This window comes from Heloderma suspectum, chromosome 10, assembly GCF_057233095.1.
Source record: "Heloderma suspectum isolate Gila_16-S chromosome 10, 16-S_ref, whole genome shotgun sequence".
NCBI lineage: Eukaryota > Metazoa > Chordata > Lepidosauria > Squamata > Helodermatidae > Heloderma > Heloderma suspectum.
The window spans coordinates 2,474,857-2,493,787 of NC_139467.1; the positions used below are offsets into that span (position 1 = coordinate 2,474,857).

Consider the following 18,931-nt stretch of genomic DNA (forward strand, 5'->3'; position numbering starts at 1 on the left):
CAGAAGAAGCAGAAGAGCGGAGAGAGAGAGAAACGTTTGCCTCTTTTCCCCCCTCTTTGGCATTTGGTGCTGCCCCCTTTCAACCCCCAAAGGCACACCCCTTAGCTTCCAGGTTCTGCCCAATTTTATTGGTCTGAAACTCGGATGTTCTGGCAAGCGTATGTCTGAGAGGCCCATGGAGCGAGGAGGGGAGAGTCATGAGTGGACAGAGAAGCCTTGGAGCCTGTTCTGAACATCACAACACTGCTCACTTAGCCCCAAACACTCTTTCACTACGTGGGCACGTTCACACTGCCTTGGTAGCTTAAAAATGGATTTTGCCACCTTGAACGCATGCTGATTGGCAAAGTGAGGATTCTGACCCTTTTCTCTTAATGCTCTGGAGCCAGGGCCTGAAGGTTCATCTGGGATAACGGACACACAGAGTCTGAGGTTCGCACGCTTCCCGATGGCTGTCAGTTGGCGAGTGGAGACAGAGAGCTGGTTGAGATGAACCTGTGGTCTGAGCTGGTGTGCAGGTTCTTACACTCTGAAACTTTTTTCTCTTCTAAGCTGTCAGAACAGCACTTAATGCCCTAGATTAGATTCCAGAGCCCACGGCACCGCAACAGAGCCCGTATGATTCTTGTCCTGCTGCCAGCACAAAATGGCTGTCCAGCAGGCAGTTGCTACCAAGCCCACTTCCTGCCTGAAGCCCAGCCACTTGTTTTTCTCCTACTGGATGTCTTCTTTTTTTTTTCTTTCAAGAAACAACAAGTCCAAAAGGGTCCAGATAAAACAGGAAACGTCCCTCAGCCACACTTAACGGGCAATCTGTCGCCTCTGAAACAATAAGATGCAATAAGAGGAAGATGGAAAGGAAAACAAACAGGAGATACGATAAGGCACGGCTTCGCCCTCCCAGAGTGACGCAGTCAGCTGGCAGATGAATGCAGCGGTGTGGGCAGCGTTGAAGGGATGGTATTTATAACTTGCCAGCCTCCCCTTTGTTCTGGGAAAGCGGCAGTGACACTTTTGGCTTCCAAGAACTTGCTGCTGCTGCCAGCCAGGCCATCCTTGGAGGAAGCAGAAGAACACCCGCCGTGTTCCCAGGGGCTCTCTTGAGCATCATCTGCCTATCTCCGCTTCCACTTCAGGGTCAAATGGGAGTGGAAGGATATATGTGGGCAATGTGAGTTGCAAGAGGAGCGATGCTGTTATGGGGACAGGAGAAACGAAAAAGGCAAAAAGATCTTGGCTTGCATCGACACCGAGGCTGTCAAGAGATCCTTCATGGAGATTAGAGCCAACACCGTTAGAATCAGAGAACTGGTGGGTCCAGCCCTCTTCTGTGACTTTGAGAAGCTCGTCTCGCTCTTTCTGAGAAGCCATAATTTTTCCTAGGTAGCTGGTTCCCTCGGGGAGCTGCTTTTTCTCTTAGGAAGTTCCACCTAAACCTGCTTCCTTGTATCCTGAAAACCTACTTCCTGATATATCTTCTCACATCCTCAGAAGATGGGCCACCTACTCCACACTAGCCAATCTGATGTGGAATTCCCAGCCAAGAACCTGTCAGTCTCCACAAAGGAAGGGGGGCAGCAGCTGCTCCCACTTTGGCCCTGAGCTGCTGGCTTTTCCACTTCCTTCAGGGAGCAGCCCCTAGGAAGGTCTGGAGCTCCGTACTGGAGCACTCTGCTTTTGGAATCTTAGAATCCTGGAGTTAGAAAGGGCCATTGAGGCCAACCCCTGCAGTGTAAAGCACCCCAGACAGGTGGCTGTCCAGGCTCTGCTTGAAGGCTTCCAGCGACAGAGCTAAGGAACTTTCTCGCTGGCCATGCACCATGTCCTCAGGTTGTGCACATCCCCACCTGATAGCCTTTTCCCACTTCTGATGGGAGAAACCTACCTTATTAATGCTTCCATTTAACTTTGGTCTTGGGTTTGTTTGTTGTTTTACATGGAGCAGGATTGTGGCTCCCAGCAGTCATGGCAACGGGCCACAGTAGGGAGCACGACTGCCTGGTCTGGCACAATACCAGTCTGCATCAGCCCAGAGGTAGGAAGGATGGGCAAGAACCTGGGTGGAGCAGTGGATGCTGCCACGAGAGTTGTTTGGCCCTGCAGAACCTCAAAAGTGTGGTCACACGCGCCAAGAAGGAGCAAAGAAAACTATCCCAGAGTGGCGTCACAAGCCCATGTTGACAAAGCACGGCAGTTAACTGAGCTGAAAGATGGCCACAGCAGAAGTTTTTCCATGGCTCAAAGATAGTGAAGGCCAAGAGGTCATTTAATCAGATGCCCAGCTCAAAGGAAAGCACTGTCTCTGCAATGGCCAGCCTACCAACCCACAGATATGGATGAGAGGTCTATTAAAGGCTATTAGTGATGGCAAGTAAATGGAACTTCCATTGGCAGAGGCAGTCTACCTCTGGGTACCAGATAACATGAGGCAGTTGTTCCCTTCAAGCCCTGCTTTTGAGTTTCCCAGAGTCATCTATTAGGCCACTGTGGGATACAGGATGTTGGACTAGAGCGGGAGTGGGGAACCTGTGGCCCTCTGGATGCTGTTGGAATACAACTCCCATCATATCTGAGAATTGCCTGGGGCTGACGGGAGTTGGAGTCCAAGAGCATCTGGAGAGCTACAGGTTCCCCACCCTTGGGTCAGAGGAAGCCCTGGTGTGATCTGGCCAGGCCTTCTCTTGGGATGCGAGAACTCTGGGGCCACTCAATGAAACGGATGGGCACAAGATTCCGGAGACAGGAGAACATCTGTCCACGTGCAGCATGTAACTCTTATGGAATTTGCTGCCACAAGGCATGATGGGCCCACCGGCCTGGGTGGCTTTAAAAACAGGGCTAGATGCATTCCTGGAGGAAGCGGAGGAGGAGGGGGCAGAGCTCTCTCAGTGGCTATGGACCCTGATGGCCACTTGGAACTTCCATGTTTGGAAGCCATGAAGGCACCCATTGCTCTGGAGAGCAACAGCAGCTGGTGGGCTTCCTGGAGGCACCTGGCTGGCCACTGTGGCAATGCTGGACTAGGCGGACCCCTTGGCCTGATCCAGCCAGGCTCTTCTCATGCCCTGGTGCCTGTCTTGTCTTCCCATTAGATGCTCTCCATCTCCTCTACGTCAAGGGGATGCTCTGTCAATGCAGACGGGCATGGCGGGTCCCCTCCCCCACATTACGCAAGCCCCCCTCCCCAAAGCAACATTGTTCCCGCACTCACTGCACATCAGGAAACTCTCTCACGAGGAAGCCCACTTCCATCTGGATGGCAGGCATGTCCTCCAGCTCAATAATTCTAGCCAGGTGTGGCACAGCCGAGTCCAGCCAGGATGAGGTGGATTCCTGCGAGGGTGGGAGGGAGATGGCCAGAGTCACAGAAGGGACAGCAGCAGGCTAAAGAAGGGGCAGGAGTTAATTATAGATAACCTCTTGCTTGTCCTGACTGGAGACAGGAGAGGGGATGTGCTGCACTGGCAAACAAATGCCAGGAAGTGACCTCTTCAAAAACCCTCACAAGCGCCCCATGGAACTCCCTGCTGGGGGATGTGGGTGGGGGTGAACCAGAGTTCCAAACAGGGTCTGGCTAATAACAGGAGACCAGAACTGTCAAAAGAGACAAGCGCCTTCTCAGACTGGAGTCTCTTTACATCAGAGGTGAAACTGGGGTGTGCAACTTAAAGAGAAAAAGTGGTCAGAGTAAGGTGCTGCATCTTTTCTCTGCCTGGAGCTTTTCCCCTGCAGCCCCCTCAGCAGCTGCTTCTCACAGCCAGGCCTCTAAACCAGAGTGAGCTGAGGGGAGGGGGCGGCAAGGGAAAAAGGCAGAAACCACAATGACAGCCCCAGATATTTCAAGGCATTGGCACCTCTTTTCCCTCAGCCCCATCATCTGCCAGCCAAATGCCATGTTTGCTTGCATCTTCTATGTATATTGGCACCTTAACTACATCATTCCTGAACTTTTGAGAAACAGCTCTGCCGTGTATCTTGGGTGGTGTCTATGAGTTATCTCCAGGTGGAGAATCTGATGCTGTTTGTATCCCCCACCCAGGGCTCCATCTGGCCCATGGGGCCTCAGGTGAGTCTACCGAGCCACCATTTTACATCCATCCCACATTTTAAGAACAAAGCCAGAATACCGTTTCTATTCTTGAAAGCTGGCTTGAATGACTTTGTCAGTACAACTCCACCACCATGACCCAGAAAAGCCTTGCTTTGGGGTGACGGGGTGCAAAGGGCATCTCAGAGGGTACAGCCGTCCTCAGCCTTGCGTGGCTCAGCGGGGGGACCTCCCTCCTCCAGGGCCCACATGCTCCACTGCTCTCCTCAGCATCCGGCCACCCTTGTTCGGCCTCTTCCTGGAGCGGATGGTTTAGACAGTTTTCTCTCTGCCCCCACCACACCCAGCCACCACTCTCACCAGCTGGATGAAGAGCTCCTGCAGCTGCTTTGCCTCACTCCTCAGCCTGCTGGCTACTTTGGCTCTCATCTTGGAGGAGGTGCAGATGATCCGGACACGCATCAGGGGGCGGACGTACTCGATGAGCACCTGGCGGTGCACGTCCTTCACCAGCATCTGGTTGGCCAAAGAGAGATCCACCAGGGCAAGGTCAGAGGTGGGCTGAGCCAGGACAACTGGCACACGGAGGAGGCCCTGGCTGAAGGCATGCAGGGCAGCTGCCTTTGGAGAGGGCGCTGGGGCGGGGGGCGCTGGCTGCCCACCCCTCACCGCCTCGTCTTCAGTGCCAGGCAAGGCTCCCCTACCTTTCACAGCAGCCTGGCATGCAGCAGCTCAGCCAGCAGATTCTCCCCTGGCATGAAGTGACGGGACAGCTTTGCCCACCCACTCACTCCCTGCATAGTCGCCTCCTGTCTGAGTCACAGGAGCCAAGATGGGGGAAATGGCCACCATGAGTGGGGGTGGATGGAGGGGCTTCCTTGCTTTTTAGGCTGTGCCAAACACGTTGTTTCAGCGGGGTGGAAGATGCTTAAAGGGGTCTTCCCTTCATCTCTCTTCCACAACGTCTGCACCCCAAAGCCAACAAATTGTCCGCTACGGCTGCCCCAGGTTTGCTGGCCCTCAGCCTGTATCTTTATTAACAGCAGCCCAGAAGACTGATTGCCATGCCAGGCAAAGCATCTTTGGCTGTGCCATGCAGTCCAAGGGGTGGGTGCCAAGACTCCTTGCGGTGTCGCCAAAGATGCTGGTAGGGGCCCCCTCTGACCTTGCGCTGCTTCACTGTCACCCCAAGCAACTGCCTGGGTCCTCCGTGCAGCCTGAACGGCCTGGGACATGACCCCCCACCTCCCCCTGGCCACGCACTCACCTGGTACGGCTCCAGCTTCATCTTGCTCAGCTTCTGGGCATGCTCCGTAAGCACAGCCATGATGGCAGAGAAGGCCTCTGAGTTGCTGAGCCATTTCCTTTTCATGAGTTTGTGAAAGTAGGGCTGGCGGGGGGGGGGGGGGAGCAGAGAGGGGATGTGGAAATCAGAACCGTCAGGAGCTGCCTTATGCCAAGGAGGACCATGCGGCTCTCCAGGGTTTCAGGCAGGGGACCTGCCCAGCCCTGTTTAGCAAGCTACTGTGTCCGTCCCCCCACCCCCTTAATAGTACCATCTCCCTGTAGCAGCTCTCCAGGGTCTTTTCAACCTCCTGCTGCCTGATCCTTTTTAAAGTGGAGATTGAACTTGGGACCTTCTACATGCGCGAAGGGGGAATTTTGGCAGGTCCGTCGTTTCCTTCTTCCACCCATCCACCCTTGGGTCAAGCTGCACTTGCCAGCATTCCCAGTATCCCTTGCTGCAAGTGGCCATTTTGGAACAAAAGGTTGAAAGGGCACATAAATTCCTTGCCCCGCCCCAGTATCCCTTTTGCCCAGCAGCCATTTTGTAGCAAAATGTTCAAAGAAAGAAGAGGCTTCCCCTAATCTTCTTTGCCCCCAGGGGCCATGCTAGAGCCGGGGTTTGATTTCCTCCTCTCCTGCTGATCTGTTCCCATGGGTGTCCTTCTGGCAGCCAGTCCTGCTTAGCCTTCTGCAAAACCAGTACCTTGAGGTTTTGGAAGAGGTGGTCAGCCAACACTCTGTTGCAGAGCCGAGTCACTCTGTCAAGGGAGGAGTTTGCCTGGCGCCTCGCTGCCTCGCTCTCAGGGTGACCAAACCTTGCCAAGCGCTCAGCATAGTCCCTGAAGGAGAGATTCTTGTGAAAGAGGTTGCATGCAAAGTGCTTCAGGCAGAATGTGATTAGGCAGCAAAGGAGCCAATCTCCTTTCCCACCACAAGTCCGTGAGGGGAGCATAGCTGTGGAATCAGCACTGGCCAATACTGTTGCTGACACCACTGTTCACTTGTGGCCTGCCAGCTCTATCCTCCACCACAGCCATAGGCTCACAAGCTGTGATGTCATGGAATGTTCACAGACACCCTAATTCTGAAAGGGAATGTGTTGCAACAGAACTTTGGCAAACACTGCAGCTGCTCTGGGGATGGTGAAAGCTCTGTTTAGCTTGGGGGAGGGGGAACAGCACACAGGGCCTAAATTGAGGAAGGGGGTGTGGACTGTTGTCATGATGAGAAGAAGAGTGTGAAGAGAGTGCAGGAAGTAGATCACCTAAACCATTTGGACTTGCCAGCTAGCGGGCAAAAGAGACAGACAGCAGGATCAGTCACACTTGGGTTGGCCCACTGGCACCATCATCTTTTGTTTGGAGTTCGAGGAGAAAGACTGAGGAAAACAAGGAGAGGAGGAGAAAAAAGGGGGAAGGAGAAAGATGGGCATACAGTGAAAACCTAAAAGCTACATCCCATACCACAGAGGCGATTAAAGGTGAGTTCCAGAGCGGAACAAGGTTTAAGACAAACTAAAGTGGGTAAGCGGTGTGGTGGCCATGGCACAAATGTGCCCCTGGACACCTTTCTTGACACCCACCAGGGTGCCCTGTCCCTCCCACTTCTTTTAATTAACACATTTTCTTGCTGGCAGCTGGGATCGCTTCTAAGGCATGTGAGGGCCTCTGGCCCTGCCATCTTCATTTCCCATGAATGCCAGTTCTGGGCTACATGATGGGGCTCAGAGACATTCTTTGGATATGAAGATAGTTGGTGGTGCAGACCAATGCTTTCCTATGCAGCGAGCCCAGCCCTCAAGAAAAAGGGGGGAAAGGAAAAAAGGCACGGAAGACTGTGAATTCAAAGACATTGTTTAGTGTTTTGTGGCTCAGACCCCACCTCTGCCTTGTACACAGTCATTTGGGCAGGTTACTAGTCCTTTGTGACTAGCCACACCTCTCATGGTAGTTATTTTGTGGTAGTGCCCATGACAGCTTCTCAAATTGCCAAATGTGCCCATGGGCCCAAAAAGGTTGCCTACCTCTGATCTAAAGGATGGAGGGATCATCAGGTGGGGGTGGGGTGGAAGGAAGTTGGGAGGCATGGCGCAAGGAGCTATGGGAAGGATGGATAGCAAAGGCAGAGGGCTCAGAGGAGGCAGAGACTTGACCAGGCCCCAAAACAGGGGGGATAACACCCACAGCAAAAAGGGGCAGAGAGGCAAGCGAATTGTGCAGACACAGAATTTGTGGGCTAGGAAGGCCAAGATGGTAGGCGTGTCTGTCCCTATTTCACCTACCAATGTGATATATCCAACCAAATTTTCTTTTGAAATGGACTCAAATGCACAAAAGAAAGGAGATCTTCAGGTGGATCCAGATTTCATCATACGTAGAGTAGAGCCACTAAAATAATGGGACTTAAGTAAGTGATGACTTTCCTGCATTGAGCAGGGGGTTGGACTCGATGGCCTTGTAGGCCCCTTCCAACCCTACTATTCTATGATTCTAAGGCCCATTGATTTCAGTGAGTCATCTCTAAGTATGACTAGGTCTGGATCCAACCCCTTGTGATTTAAAAACCCAGGTTGTTGTGCAAGTAGACAGAATTCAAGTTCTGAAGGACAGACAGGCTGGGGTAGGTGCATGGTGGGGGGCAGAACAGTTTGCAAAGGTCCCAGGTGGGGAGGCATGATGAGAAGGGGCTGATTACCATTTGCTCCTGCTTTGTCTTTGCTATTTGAGGCTAGATGCCGGGGTGATGGGCTCTCACCTGAAGGCCGGGCAGCAGTTGACCAGCATGATAGTCCGACTCATGTAGCTGTCGATGGTTAGGCTGCTCTCCACTTGCCCCTCATGGAACCTTTCAGCCTTCCTCTGGAAACTGAGGTGGTGAGAGGCAAAGGAGAGGGGGGCAAAAAGTAGAAGAGCACTGCAGTGACAAAAGCTGCCAGGTGCAAACCTCTCCCACTCAAAGGCACCTGTCCCCCCTCCCACCTGTTCCCATCACCCCTGCCGCTCTGGATGGTCTCACAACATCCTGTGATGTGATCCTGCAACCATCGCCTGAAACTTTCCTCCTTCCCCTTACCCCTGATTTATTTATTTTTTGCATTTCTATACTACCTATCTGGAACCAACAAAGGAGGTTTACAAAAAATCATAAACTAGGAATGATAAACAAATACCAACATAATAAAACTTAAAAACCCATACCCCAGTGATAATGCCCCAGTGCCAGCTCTGGGAACACCCTGACCTCCAGCTCAAGGCTTAAATCTTGCCCCACCTCCACTCCTGCATGTTTTGCTTGCAACAATCCTCTCCTCTTCTCCCTTTCCCCATCCTGCCTCTGACTGAGCTAATGAAATGGGTTCTACTCCTGATCTGCCCTCCCCAAAGACATGATGCAAATGACAGGCTCAGTCACACATGCATCGATAACCCTTGATGGCTGAAAGCTGAAGGTGTGAACTGACTCCTCTGGACAGCACTGTATCATGCGAGGACATTTCTTCTGGAGTGCCTGACCTGGGGTGGCTCTCTCACACGTGCAGGCCATGATGCCGGGCTGCATACGTGCTCCATGCTCCCTCGTGCAAACCCATGCAGCATGGCCTCATCTCTCCTCTGGCTCCTGTGGGGCAAGGAACCAAGCCAGGCCTTTCCAAGCTGCCAGCTGGGACTGGGGTAGTCCCGTTACGGAATGTTATAGTCTTCCTGTGGCTTTCACAGCCTCCGTGTCCCCAGAGGACACAGCATCTATTCAGACAACAACACACACAACCCAGCTCTCTGCAACAGACACTTCAGGAAGTGGGCCAGCTAAAAATAGCCCCTGTCTGGGCTTGGACTCTCCATCCCGGAGTCCCGACTCCACCAGGGCCTTTGTCCTAGGGCTCCACCTTGCTGGTGTTTCCTTACAAAGCGGGGGCACAGCAGCTATTTATACACTGAGTGGAATCCTGTTCTTGGCAGCCAGTTTTTGAAATGGAAATTGCGCGCCACTCCTGCTCAGCTCCTTCTCCCCCGCCCCACGTCATCTGGGTGTTTTCTCCCACAGGAAGACTTGCAACAAGGGTTATTCATAGCTGACAGTATCAGACATGGGATGCCACTCAAGTGATAAGAATGGCGGGGTCCCCCCCCATTTGATGGTGTCATGATGCGGTGGCTGAAGGAAAGAGCCGCATCCTCATGACACTGCCTTCCTGCTCCATTTTGTGTTGACGTTGGAAACAGTTTCCTGCCTTCTCTTGTGTGGAATCTCCCCAGTTTAGACTATTTGAGGTCCTGTCTGGTGGGAAACCAAGACTCTCCATCCTGACCTTCAGCCTTTTCCTCTCCTGTCTCGCTCCTCTCAGCCTTCCAAGACTTTCTGCTCCACAGGTCCCCTTCTGGGAGGCCCAGTCTCTCTTGTTCTCTTATGGCCCACTGTGGTCTCAGCCTAACCTACCTCACAGGGTTGTTGTGAGGATAAATTGTGGGATGGGGCAGAACCACATATGCTGCCTTGAGCTTCTCAGAGAAAAGACAGAATAAGTCTAATAAACAAATTAAATCTATTGATTGCATACATTGATCAGTGGGTGTCTCAGGGCCAAATTGCATGTGAGGTGATTTTCCAGGGTTCCACTTGCTGCGGGGGGGGCGGTCCTCTAGAATTTCAGTCTCAGGGCCAAACTGCATCAGCACTCCCCAACCTGGTGCCTTCCAGATATGTTGGACTACACCTCCCATTATCCTCGGTCAGCAAGCCAATGCCCATGCTGGCTGGGGATGTGGGAGTTGTAGTCCAAAGCACAGTCCACATCAGGGTGGGGGGGGCATCAGGTTGGGAAAAGCTGTGTTGTTACATTCACACTTTTTAAAACAGTGCACTCAAACAGTGCACTCAACAGTGCACTCAATCTTCTCCCAAAAGAGGGTCTATGATTCCCCCCTGGCAAAGGCGAAGTACAGGCTGAAGGGGCAGGATTGCAGCTTGAGATCGATAGGCATACGGTCAAGGAACACCTAATTAATTTGAATGAGTTCAAATCTCCAGGGCCAGATGAGCTGCATCCTGGAGTAATAAAGGAACTGGCAGAAGAACTCTTAGAACCGCTGTCTATTCTCTTTGAGAAATCATGGAGGGCGGGGGAAGTGCCAGATGACTGGAGGAGGGCTAATGTTGTCCCTATCTTCAAAAAGGGTAAAAAGGAGGAACCTGGGAACTACAGACCAGTCAGTCTGACATCAATCCCTGGGAAAATTCTGGAGCAGATGATAAAGCAATCCATCTGGAAGCACCTTGACAACAATGCCGTGATGACTCGAAGCCGACATGGATTTGTCAAGAACAAGTCCTGCCAGACGAATCTGATCTCATTTTTTGATCACGTCACCTCCCTTGTAGACCGTGGGAATGCTGTAGACATCATATACCTCGACTTCAGCAAAGCTTTCGACAAAATGCCATGATATCCTGATGAGCAAACTAGCTCAAAGTGGGCTAGATGAAACAACGATCATGTGGATCCACAGTTGGCTACAGAATCGGACTCAAAGAGTGCTTATCAATGGGACCTTCTCAAGCTGGGGAGAGGTAACGAGTGGGGTACCGCAGGGCTCAGTCCTGGGCCCAGTGCTCTTCAATATTTTTATTAATGACTTGGAGGAGGAGGTGCAGGGAATGCTGATCAAATTTGCAGATGACACAAAATTGGGCAGGATAGCTAATACTTTGGAAGACAGAAACAAAATTCAAAGTGATCTGGATAGACTGGAGCGCTGGGCAGAAAACAACAGAATGACATTTCATAGGGATAAATGCCAAATTGTGCACCTAGGAAAAAGAAACCAAATGCACAGTTACAAGATGGGGGATATGTGGCTCAACAACACTACAAGCGAGAAGGATCTTGGAATTGTTGTCCATCACAAGCTGAATATGAGCCAACAATGTGACGTGGTTGCAAAAAAGGCAAATGCTCTTTTGGGCTGCATTAATAGCTTCCAAATCCCAGGAAGTAGTAGTTCCCTTCTACTCAGCACTGGTTAGGCCTCACCTGGAGTACTGTGTCCAGTTCTGGGCACCACACTTGAAGAAGGAGCTTTGGCTATTGGGCGGTATAGAAATAAACAAATAAATAAAAATAAATAAGGATGCAGACAAACTGGAGAGGGTTCAGAGGAGGGCAACAAAGATGATCAGGGGACTGGAAACAAAGCCCTATGAAGAGAGACTGAAAGAACTGGGCATGTTTAGCCTTGAGAAGAGAAGACTGAGGGGAGATATGATACGCTCTTCAAGTACTTGAAAGGTTGTCACAGACAGGAAGGCCAGGATCTCTTCTCCATCATCCCAGAGTGCAGGACACGGAATCATGGGCTCAAGTGACAGGAAGCCAGATTCCGGCTGAACACCAGGAAAAACATCCTGACTGTTAGAGCAATACGACAATGGAACCCATGACCTAGGGAGGTGGTGGGCTCTCCCACACTGGAGGCATTCAAGACGAGGCTGGACAGCCATCTGTCAGGGATGCTCTGACTTGGATTCCTGCATTGAGCAGGGGGTTGGACTCGATGGCCTTGTAGGCCCCTTCCAACCCTACTGTTCTATGATTCTATGAAATTGGCCACTTTTATTTTCTAGCAGCAGCACCGCAGTGCCCAGCAGCAGTTTCCCGCTGAAATCCCCCACCCCCAGCTCCCTGGCTGCTCTTTGCCCTGAAGATGCTGCTTGCAGTAAACAAGACCTGCAGACTCAAGCCCTGAAGCTGTACTGATGTGCATTTGTAACAGTCAAATTCATGCAGAAACTTTGCATCAAACATTATTTTCTTTGGGTCAAAATCGCCAGATGTGGATTGAAATATTGCAGAATCAGGGATTTGTGGCTGACTTCAGATCTGGACCAAAGGCTACCTCCACACCCCAGGTGGCCCTAAACTGCCCCCACTGCTGGCACTTCTGCTGTCCCAGGGTGCCCCTTGCCCAGCCTTATCAGTGATACCTCTGCAGGAATTCTGCCAGGCTGGTCAGGCAACAGTGGGCCATCCTCCTCCCAAAGTCTTCTGTGATCTGGGGGGCTTTGTCTGCATGAACCTTCAATACCTGCAAAATGGAAGAAAAACCATGAAAAAAAACAGGGCGGGGCCAGGACGGTGTCTTGAGGTCCCTCCTGGGCAGCCCTAAAAGACCTGCCTCTGCGTGGGAAGAGAGGAAACATTCCTGCCCAAGACAGAGAAGTGACCTGGTGTGAGAAATCAGGGGAGGCAAATGCAAGAGAGGACAGGGATGAGAGACAACCCCTGGGATCCCTAAGGCCACATATGAGCTGTCCCCTTTTCATTGCCACAGCAATGAACCTGAGGGCCAGGGGACAAATCCTGTCCTCCTAAGAACCCGCGAGAACTTCTCTGAAATGGAATTCAGCCCTTGGGCTGAAAGAGGTTCAACACCCCTGCAATACACCTTTCTCTGATGTACATGTTATGCTCCCCAGTCTCAGACACTGTATCTCCTGAACCACACCGAGCATGAGTCAAAAATGGCTATGGCATGTAAGCAAACATGGTGGCATAGCACAACAAGGAAAGAAGATGACCACCAAGATTGCTGTGGGGTGGGGAGGCTTTCATCTCCATCCTGCCCCCCCCCCCGCATCAGTCTCCAGATCTCAGCGGGCAGGGAGGAGTGGGTTACATTGCCCCATCCCTGCGTACTGAGATACTGCGCACTGCGTGTGCGTTGCACCCCGATGTAAATGCTACCGAGCGAGATGGACCCTGGGAGAGCAGAATGCACTGGCCAGGAGTCTGACATACCATGATGACTTTGCTGGACAGGCCGAACTGGAAGCTGTCGCCCTCGCCTTCTTTGGCCCACCGCTCTTCTTCCTTCTGTAGCTCTTGCTGCATGTCGTCGATGATCTTTGCCTGGGAGCAAGTGGCAAAAAAGCCGAGTGGGTGCACCCACATGGGAGAAGGGAGGAGAGAAGTTGTTTTGAGAAGTCCGGGGCTTGTCTCAGTGTGGTTTATGGGGACCTCTCTGTAGAAATGTGGAGCTGCAGGGGCTTCTGAGACTCTCCCCACACTACTTTGTAACTCGCCAATTACAATTATTATTATTATGACTTTTCTCCTAAAGGTTTAGGGCAGTGTACATAGTCTCCACCCTGTTTTATCCTCACTGCAGTCCTGTGAGATAAGTCAGCTTGAAAGATTTTATTGTTTGTTTATTTTTACCCTGCTCCTCAGCCAAAAAAGTCTGGAACAGCTTACAATCAATGAGCAAAAAAGACAGTCCCTGCCCACAGGCTTATAATCTAAAAAAAGACATGACACACAAGGAGAAAGGGATGGGGAAGGAAGAGGAAAAAATTAGGCAGACCTATAAAAGCCTGCACTGTTTAGGCCCTCAACAACTGAAGGAATGTATTTTCCATACGCACCTACCCGTGCCCGAAGATAATCAAGCGAGACCCTCTCCAAGTGCCCCCTCCATCTGACACACGGAGGGTGATAGCAACAAGAGAGAGGGACGTTTCAGTGGGAGACAACAGCAACAAGAGAGAGGGACGTTTTCACTTTAAAGGCTTTTAAAGATCTTTTGACATGAAATATGGATATGTTTCAGCTCAATATTTTTCTAAAACATCTGTAGTGTTTTTGCGAAAGATGAAATGTATTATGTTTACGTTTAATTTAGTCTTTACTTTCACAGCATTTGATGATATTAGATTTAACCCTATAGGGTTGTAAGTTATAGCTCTCCATGTGTTTGATTCTCTGTTGTATTTCATTATGGTGTTTTATATTGTTCATATTATGTTTTTTAGACTTCAGTTGTATGTCACCTAGACGACTAGGTTGTTAGGCAGTTAAAGATAGTATCCAGTGTTAGTCCTACGTAGAATAGACCCATTGAAATGAACGAGACTTAGGTTATTCATGACTAACTCAACTCCCATTCATTTCAGTGGGTTAATCTGTGTAGGACTAACATTGGATACAACCCTAATAAGTGTAAGTAAATAAATAAATATGCTATCAACTCTTCAAAATAGACTTCAACAGCTGCACTGCATGAATTAGCAGGCTGTGTTGTGCAAAGTGCCTCAGTGTTCAAATGTGTGCATTTACATGTAGAATCATAAAGCTGGAAGGGTCCTCAAAGGTCATCTAGCCACCCCCCTGCCAAAGCAGGAAACGCACTGCTACAACATTCCTGAGAGGTGGCCATCTGGCTTCTGCTTAAAAACTTCTAACAATGGAGTGTCCACCACCTTCCAAGGCTGTCTGTTCCGATGTCAAACAGCCTGCACCATCAGGTATTTTTTCATAATGTTTAGTCTAAATCCCTTTTCTTGTAATTTGGACCTAGTGTTTCAGGCCCTACCAAGCAAGAGAAAGCAGATTTGCTCCATCATCTAAGTGACAACCTTTCAAAGATCTGAAGATGGCTATCATGTCACATCTTGATCGTCTCTTCTCAGTTGGAGCATGTTTATTTCTTTAAAACATGTGTATTCCACCTTTCATCCTTTTTGGATTCCAGGGCAATGTACAAATAATCATAGCGCAAATAAAATAATGAAAATTAGTAAAATCCATAAAAATAAACACACAACGGATTAAAATGCCTGGGCAAACAAGAATGATTTTGCCTGGTGCCCAAAATATTGTAAGGCACCAACAGTGCTTCTCTAGGGAGTTTGTCCTGTAACTGAGGCACCACTCCTGAAAAAGCCCTTTCTCTTGTTGCCGAATACTGATACACCTCTCACAAGGGAGGCACCTGAACCCCCCACAAGGGGGGTTCAGCCGCAGACCTCAAAAACCAGCAGATATGAGAGCAAGGTGCGACTTCTGTTTAAGGAGGCTTTTAACAATTACAGGCATACACACGGGCATTTTTGGCGGCACATTTTTAATGGTATGTTTTAATTAGTTCTTGTGTTTTGTTTGTTTGTTTGTTTGGAGCCTTACCAGGATAACATCATTAAAACAAAACGATGTTCTGCATCACCCTCTGCTATTTGCCATTACCTTCACTGCTGCGATGCAGTCCTCTTCCAAAGCGAACTGGGTCTCAAGGGAGAGCAGCGGGCCCAGCTCCCCAGCCTTGACCATGGAAGAGATTTCTGCCCGGCCCAGAACCTCTCTGCATGGCAGAGACAGAGAGAGAAGAGAAAAGTGAGAAGTGGAGGAATTGCTCTGAGCAGCAGCATGGAACAGCCCCTGAGCACGCCCTCTAGTTTGGTTTGCAACCTCCTATCTTACAAGCCTACGTAAACAGGGTTGGTCCCAACCAGGCCAGTGCCTAAGGCAGAAAACCCAAACGGCACCCATCAGCATCACCACCACCATCCCCCTCATGAACAGGAGACAGGAGCCACCAGGAGGTTCCCTTGCACAAGCGGAAGCAGGATGGCACTTGCAAACAGAGGACTGCCATCCGCTTGTACAACTCCCCTTTGTTTTAACGGGACATGTTCTGAAGAATTTCCAAGCAGATGGTCAGATCTGTCTGTCTCTGCCCTTCATGGTGCTGAAAACCCAGTGCCCTGCTTTGCCCTCTGGATGCAAGGTAGGGAGGCTGTGGAGGCCTCACAGCAAGGCGAGAGCCAGCGATCACTGGAGGGAAACCCACCACCTCTTTCTCAATATTGTGCTTCCACTGTGAGATCTATGGAGGGATAACAGTGCCCCTGAGCATGCGCAGTGTGTCCTTCCTTTGCCCATGAGGAAATAATCAGTCTGCCCCCCCCTTCTGGGATCAAGGGGTCATACTTCCCCATCAGAAGCAGTGGCTTCCAGAGAGGCTGCAGCCCCAGCACCCCAATTCTCTAAAAATGCAGGCACTGCCCACAATGGGTAGTCCCAGACTGTCTCCTCCCGCCCTGCCCCAATCTAAATGCCAGGGTCCAGGATTTACTGGGAGCTCTAATGTGTTGGGGGCATCATTTGATGGTTAACAGCTAGGTGCTGAACCTACATCCGGGTGCTGGGAAGCGCTCCTGGGTGCGAGAGGACGCCCTTTGGCAATAGTGAGAGAGAGTCACCACAGACATGCTTAGAGCTCCTCTGTTTTGACTTCATGTGTTTCTGGACTGAGCCCTGCCATTAAAAAAGGGGAGAGCCTAAAAATATCAGCAGAGCCCTGAGGCTGGATCAGGCCCAGGGTCCATCTCATCCAGCATTCTGTTCACACAGTGGCCAACCAGCTGCCCATGGAAAGCCCACAAGCAGGACACGAGCACAACAGCAGCTCCCACCCATGTTCCCCGGCAACTGGTGTACACAGGCATACTGCCTCTGATCCTGGAGGTAGCCTGTAGCCATCAGGACTAGTAGCCAGGAATTCTCCAGGAATTTGTCCATTCTTGGACAATGTTCCTAGGAGTAATGTTGGCTCCATTTTACAGTCCTTGATCAAGTAGGATTTGTCTAAGTTGGCCTTCCCCAACCTGGCGCCCTCCAGATGTGTTGGGCTACCAGGAGCGTGCCAGGTTGGGGAAGGCTGGTCTAAGTGTACAAATGTGCCTATTACATTCTGTGAGACTACAAACATCTGGAATGCCCTTAATATAAGGATGACAGGTGGGGCTGGCAAGAAAACATTCTGGTATGGAGTGCTCCTGTTCAGGGCTCCAGCCAACCACGCCCTCTTCCATGGCACTCCAATCCATTCCCCTTCACCCCCATTCTTGCGTTCCCCCGTCCCCAACAGGGAGCTAGCATTCCATGCCCAGTGAGCATGCTCAGTCCACACACTGAGCTGCTTGGGGCTTCCGCCCCCTCCCTTAGTTCCCCCCCCCTAAATATTCTTTGCACTTCTGCAAAGCTTAGGGTTTCTCCCAAGCTTGTTGATACCTCCATCTTGTGCATGGGTGGTGCTGTTTTGGCGAGCTAAGGATCCACATTTAGAGAATGACTTCAGTATTAGTATATAGTTTCCAGAGAGATAGCCATGTTACTCTCCTGCAGCAACACCAAGAAAGACTCTTCTGGCATTTATTTATTTATTTATTTGCATTTTTATACCACCCAATAGCCAAAGCTCTCCAGGGCATGCATAATAAAGGAGTTTGTCTTTAAGGTGCCACAAGACTCTTTGTTGTTATTCGTATATATAGGATGAGGACCCAAGAGACCCTTGTTCTCCAGGAACATGAGGTGGGAGCCCCCCACCCCCAAGGCAGCCAATCACCTGCCTTTCTCCCTCTGGGGCAATTACCTCTCCTTTGCACCTGGTACTGCCAAGAAGCCAGTCTCACCTGCCATGGATTCCTATGGAACAGTTCATGCACCCATGCGTGGACATGCACATCACATGACAAGGAAGCATGGCTGCCACTGTTAGCAGTCTAGAAAGGCTGTGGCTCCAAGGGCCAGCTGGAGAGGTGCCATAAGCCAGCCTGTGGCCCAGCCCTCCTGCCCTTCTCCTCCTCCTCTTACCTTTGGTAGATGTTGCTGTTCCAGTCCAAGACAAAGTAAACCTCCGAGATGGTCAGGCTCTTCTGGACCACCTCAGCCAAGCGCTGGGCCAACCCCTTGTGGTAGCTGCACAGGTAGACGCTGAAGGCCTCATACTTCTTTGGATAGGCGTGGAGCAAGTGGAACTTCACGGTGCACAAGTCCTCCACCGTACACTTGGCCAGCCGGTCCATCTGTGTGGCGATGGGGCCAGCCCTGCCCTCCATGCACTGGCACAACCTCTGGTTGACCAGTGTGTTCACTGCCTCGGCCCACTGCTTCTTCATGGCCCGGGGCCGGGGGCCGGGCCCCCCCACTGCATCCCCCTTGGCCTCAAGCCATTTGCGGTCCGTGTCCTCCTCCTGCTCTATCACGCGTACCATGAGCTCCAGGGGCAGGTAGGTGCCCTTGGCTGCCAGGGACTCGGTAAGGACGGCCCAGAGCTCCTTCTGCAGGGCTTCATAGAGCAAAGCCACATCCTTGGCCTTGCGGCTCCCGTCCTTGCAGAGCTCACTGCTCCCCGGGCTCTGCTGCCCATCCTGCATGCACTCCGCCTCCAGCTCAATGATGTGTTCGTCAGCAGTCAGCAGATCCCTTTTCTGGATCAGGTTCAAGATTTCCAGAACTGTGGGGAGGAGCACAAGAGGAAAAAGAGATCCATGTGTGGGGATGACAGGCTGCGGCTGGTGTTCAACCAGGTTGCCTGCTGGCGCACTGTGCAAGGTGTCACTTGGGCTGCAGAATAGAGGGCCATAGGGGTGGTGCATTCTTCATCGGTCTCCAATTGTGGGCAACTCATTGGATTGCCCTGATGCAGCCACCAGAAACCATCTTCACCTGCCCCATATCTTCTCCCACAGGGGAGAGGATGCAGGGCAGCCAGGTGACGCTGCCACTCCCCCAGTCGCCTTGTTATCTCTGACCTGTGATTGGCAATAACAAGGGGGTTCCTCTCCCAGTCTCCACACAAAACCACGTGTAGCCTCCAGGCCAGGGGAGCAGACCTTGGTAAGGGGGCAGGGTGGGGCCTACAGAGAAGCACAAGCCTCCACAAGCTGGATGGGCAACCTTCACAAGCCAGAGTAGGCTTCCAGGTCAGAGCTGTTTCTTTACCTGGGCAACAACTTAGTTTTGGTCTTGACTGTCTG

At 51.2% G+C, this 18,931-nt stretch overlaps 1 protein-coding gene across 1 annotated transcript in view; it reads right to left on the reverse strand.

Annotated features, from left to right (window-relative positions):
* Positions 1 to 18,931, reverse strand: part of EXOC3L2 (exocyst complex component 3 like 2) — a 40,692-nt gene that overhangs the window by 3,165 nt on the left and 18,596 nt on the right. The window contains exons 3-11 of the mRNA XM_084814599.1: positions 17,766 to 18,408; positions 15,354 to 15,468; positions 13,131 to 13,241; positions 12,317 to 12,417; positions 8,090 to 8,200; positions 6,039 to 6,174; positions 5,316 to 5,438; positions 4,409 to 4,564; positions 3,212 to 3,333 (exon numbers count right to left, since the gene is read on the reverse strand). Of these exons, the coding sequence (XP_084670725.1) occupies positions 3,212 to 3,333; positions 4,409 to 4,564; positions 5,316 to 5,438; positions 6,039 to 6,174; positions 8,090 to 8,200; positions 12,317 to 12,417; positions 13,131 to 13,241; positions 15,354 to 15,468; positions 17,766 to 18,408 (1,618 nt within the window). The remainder of the gene's footprint in view (positions 1 to 3,211; positions 3,334 to 4,408; positions 4,565 to 5,315; positions 5,439 to 6,038; positions 6,175 to 8,089; positions 8,201 to 12,316; positions 12,418 to 13,130; positions 13,242 to 15,353; positions 15,469 to 17,765; positions 18,409 to 18,931) is intronic.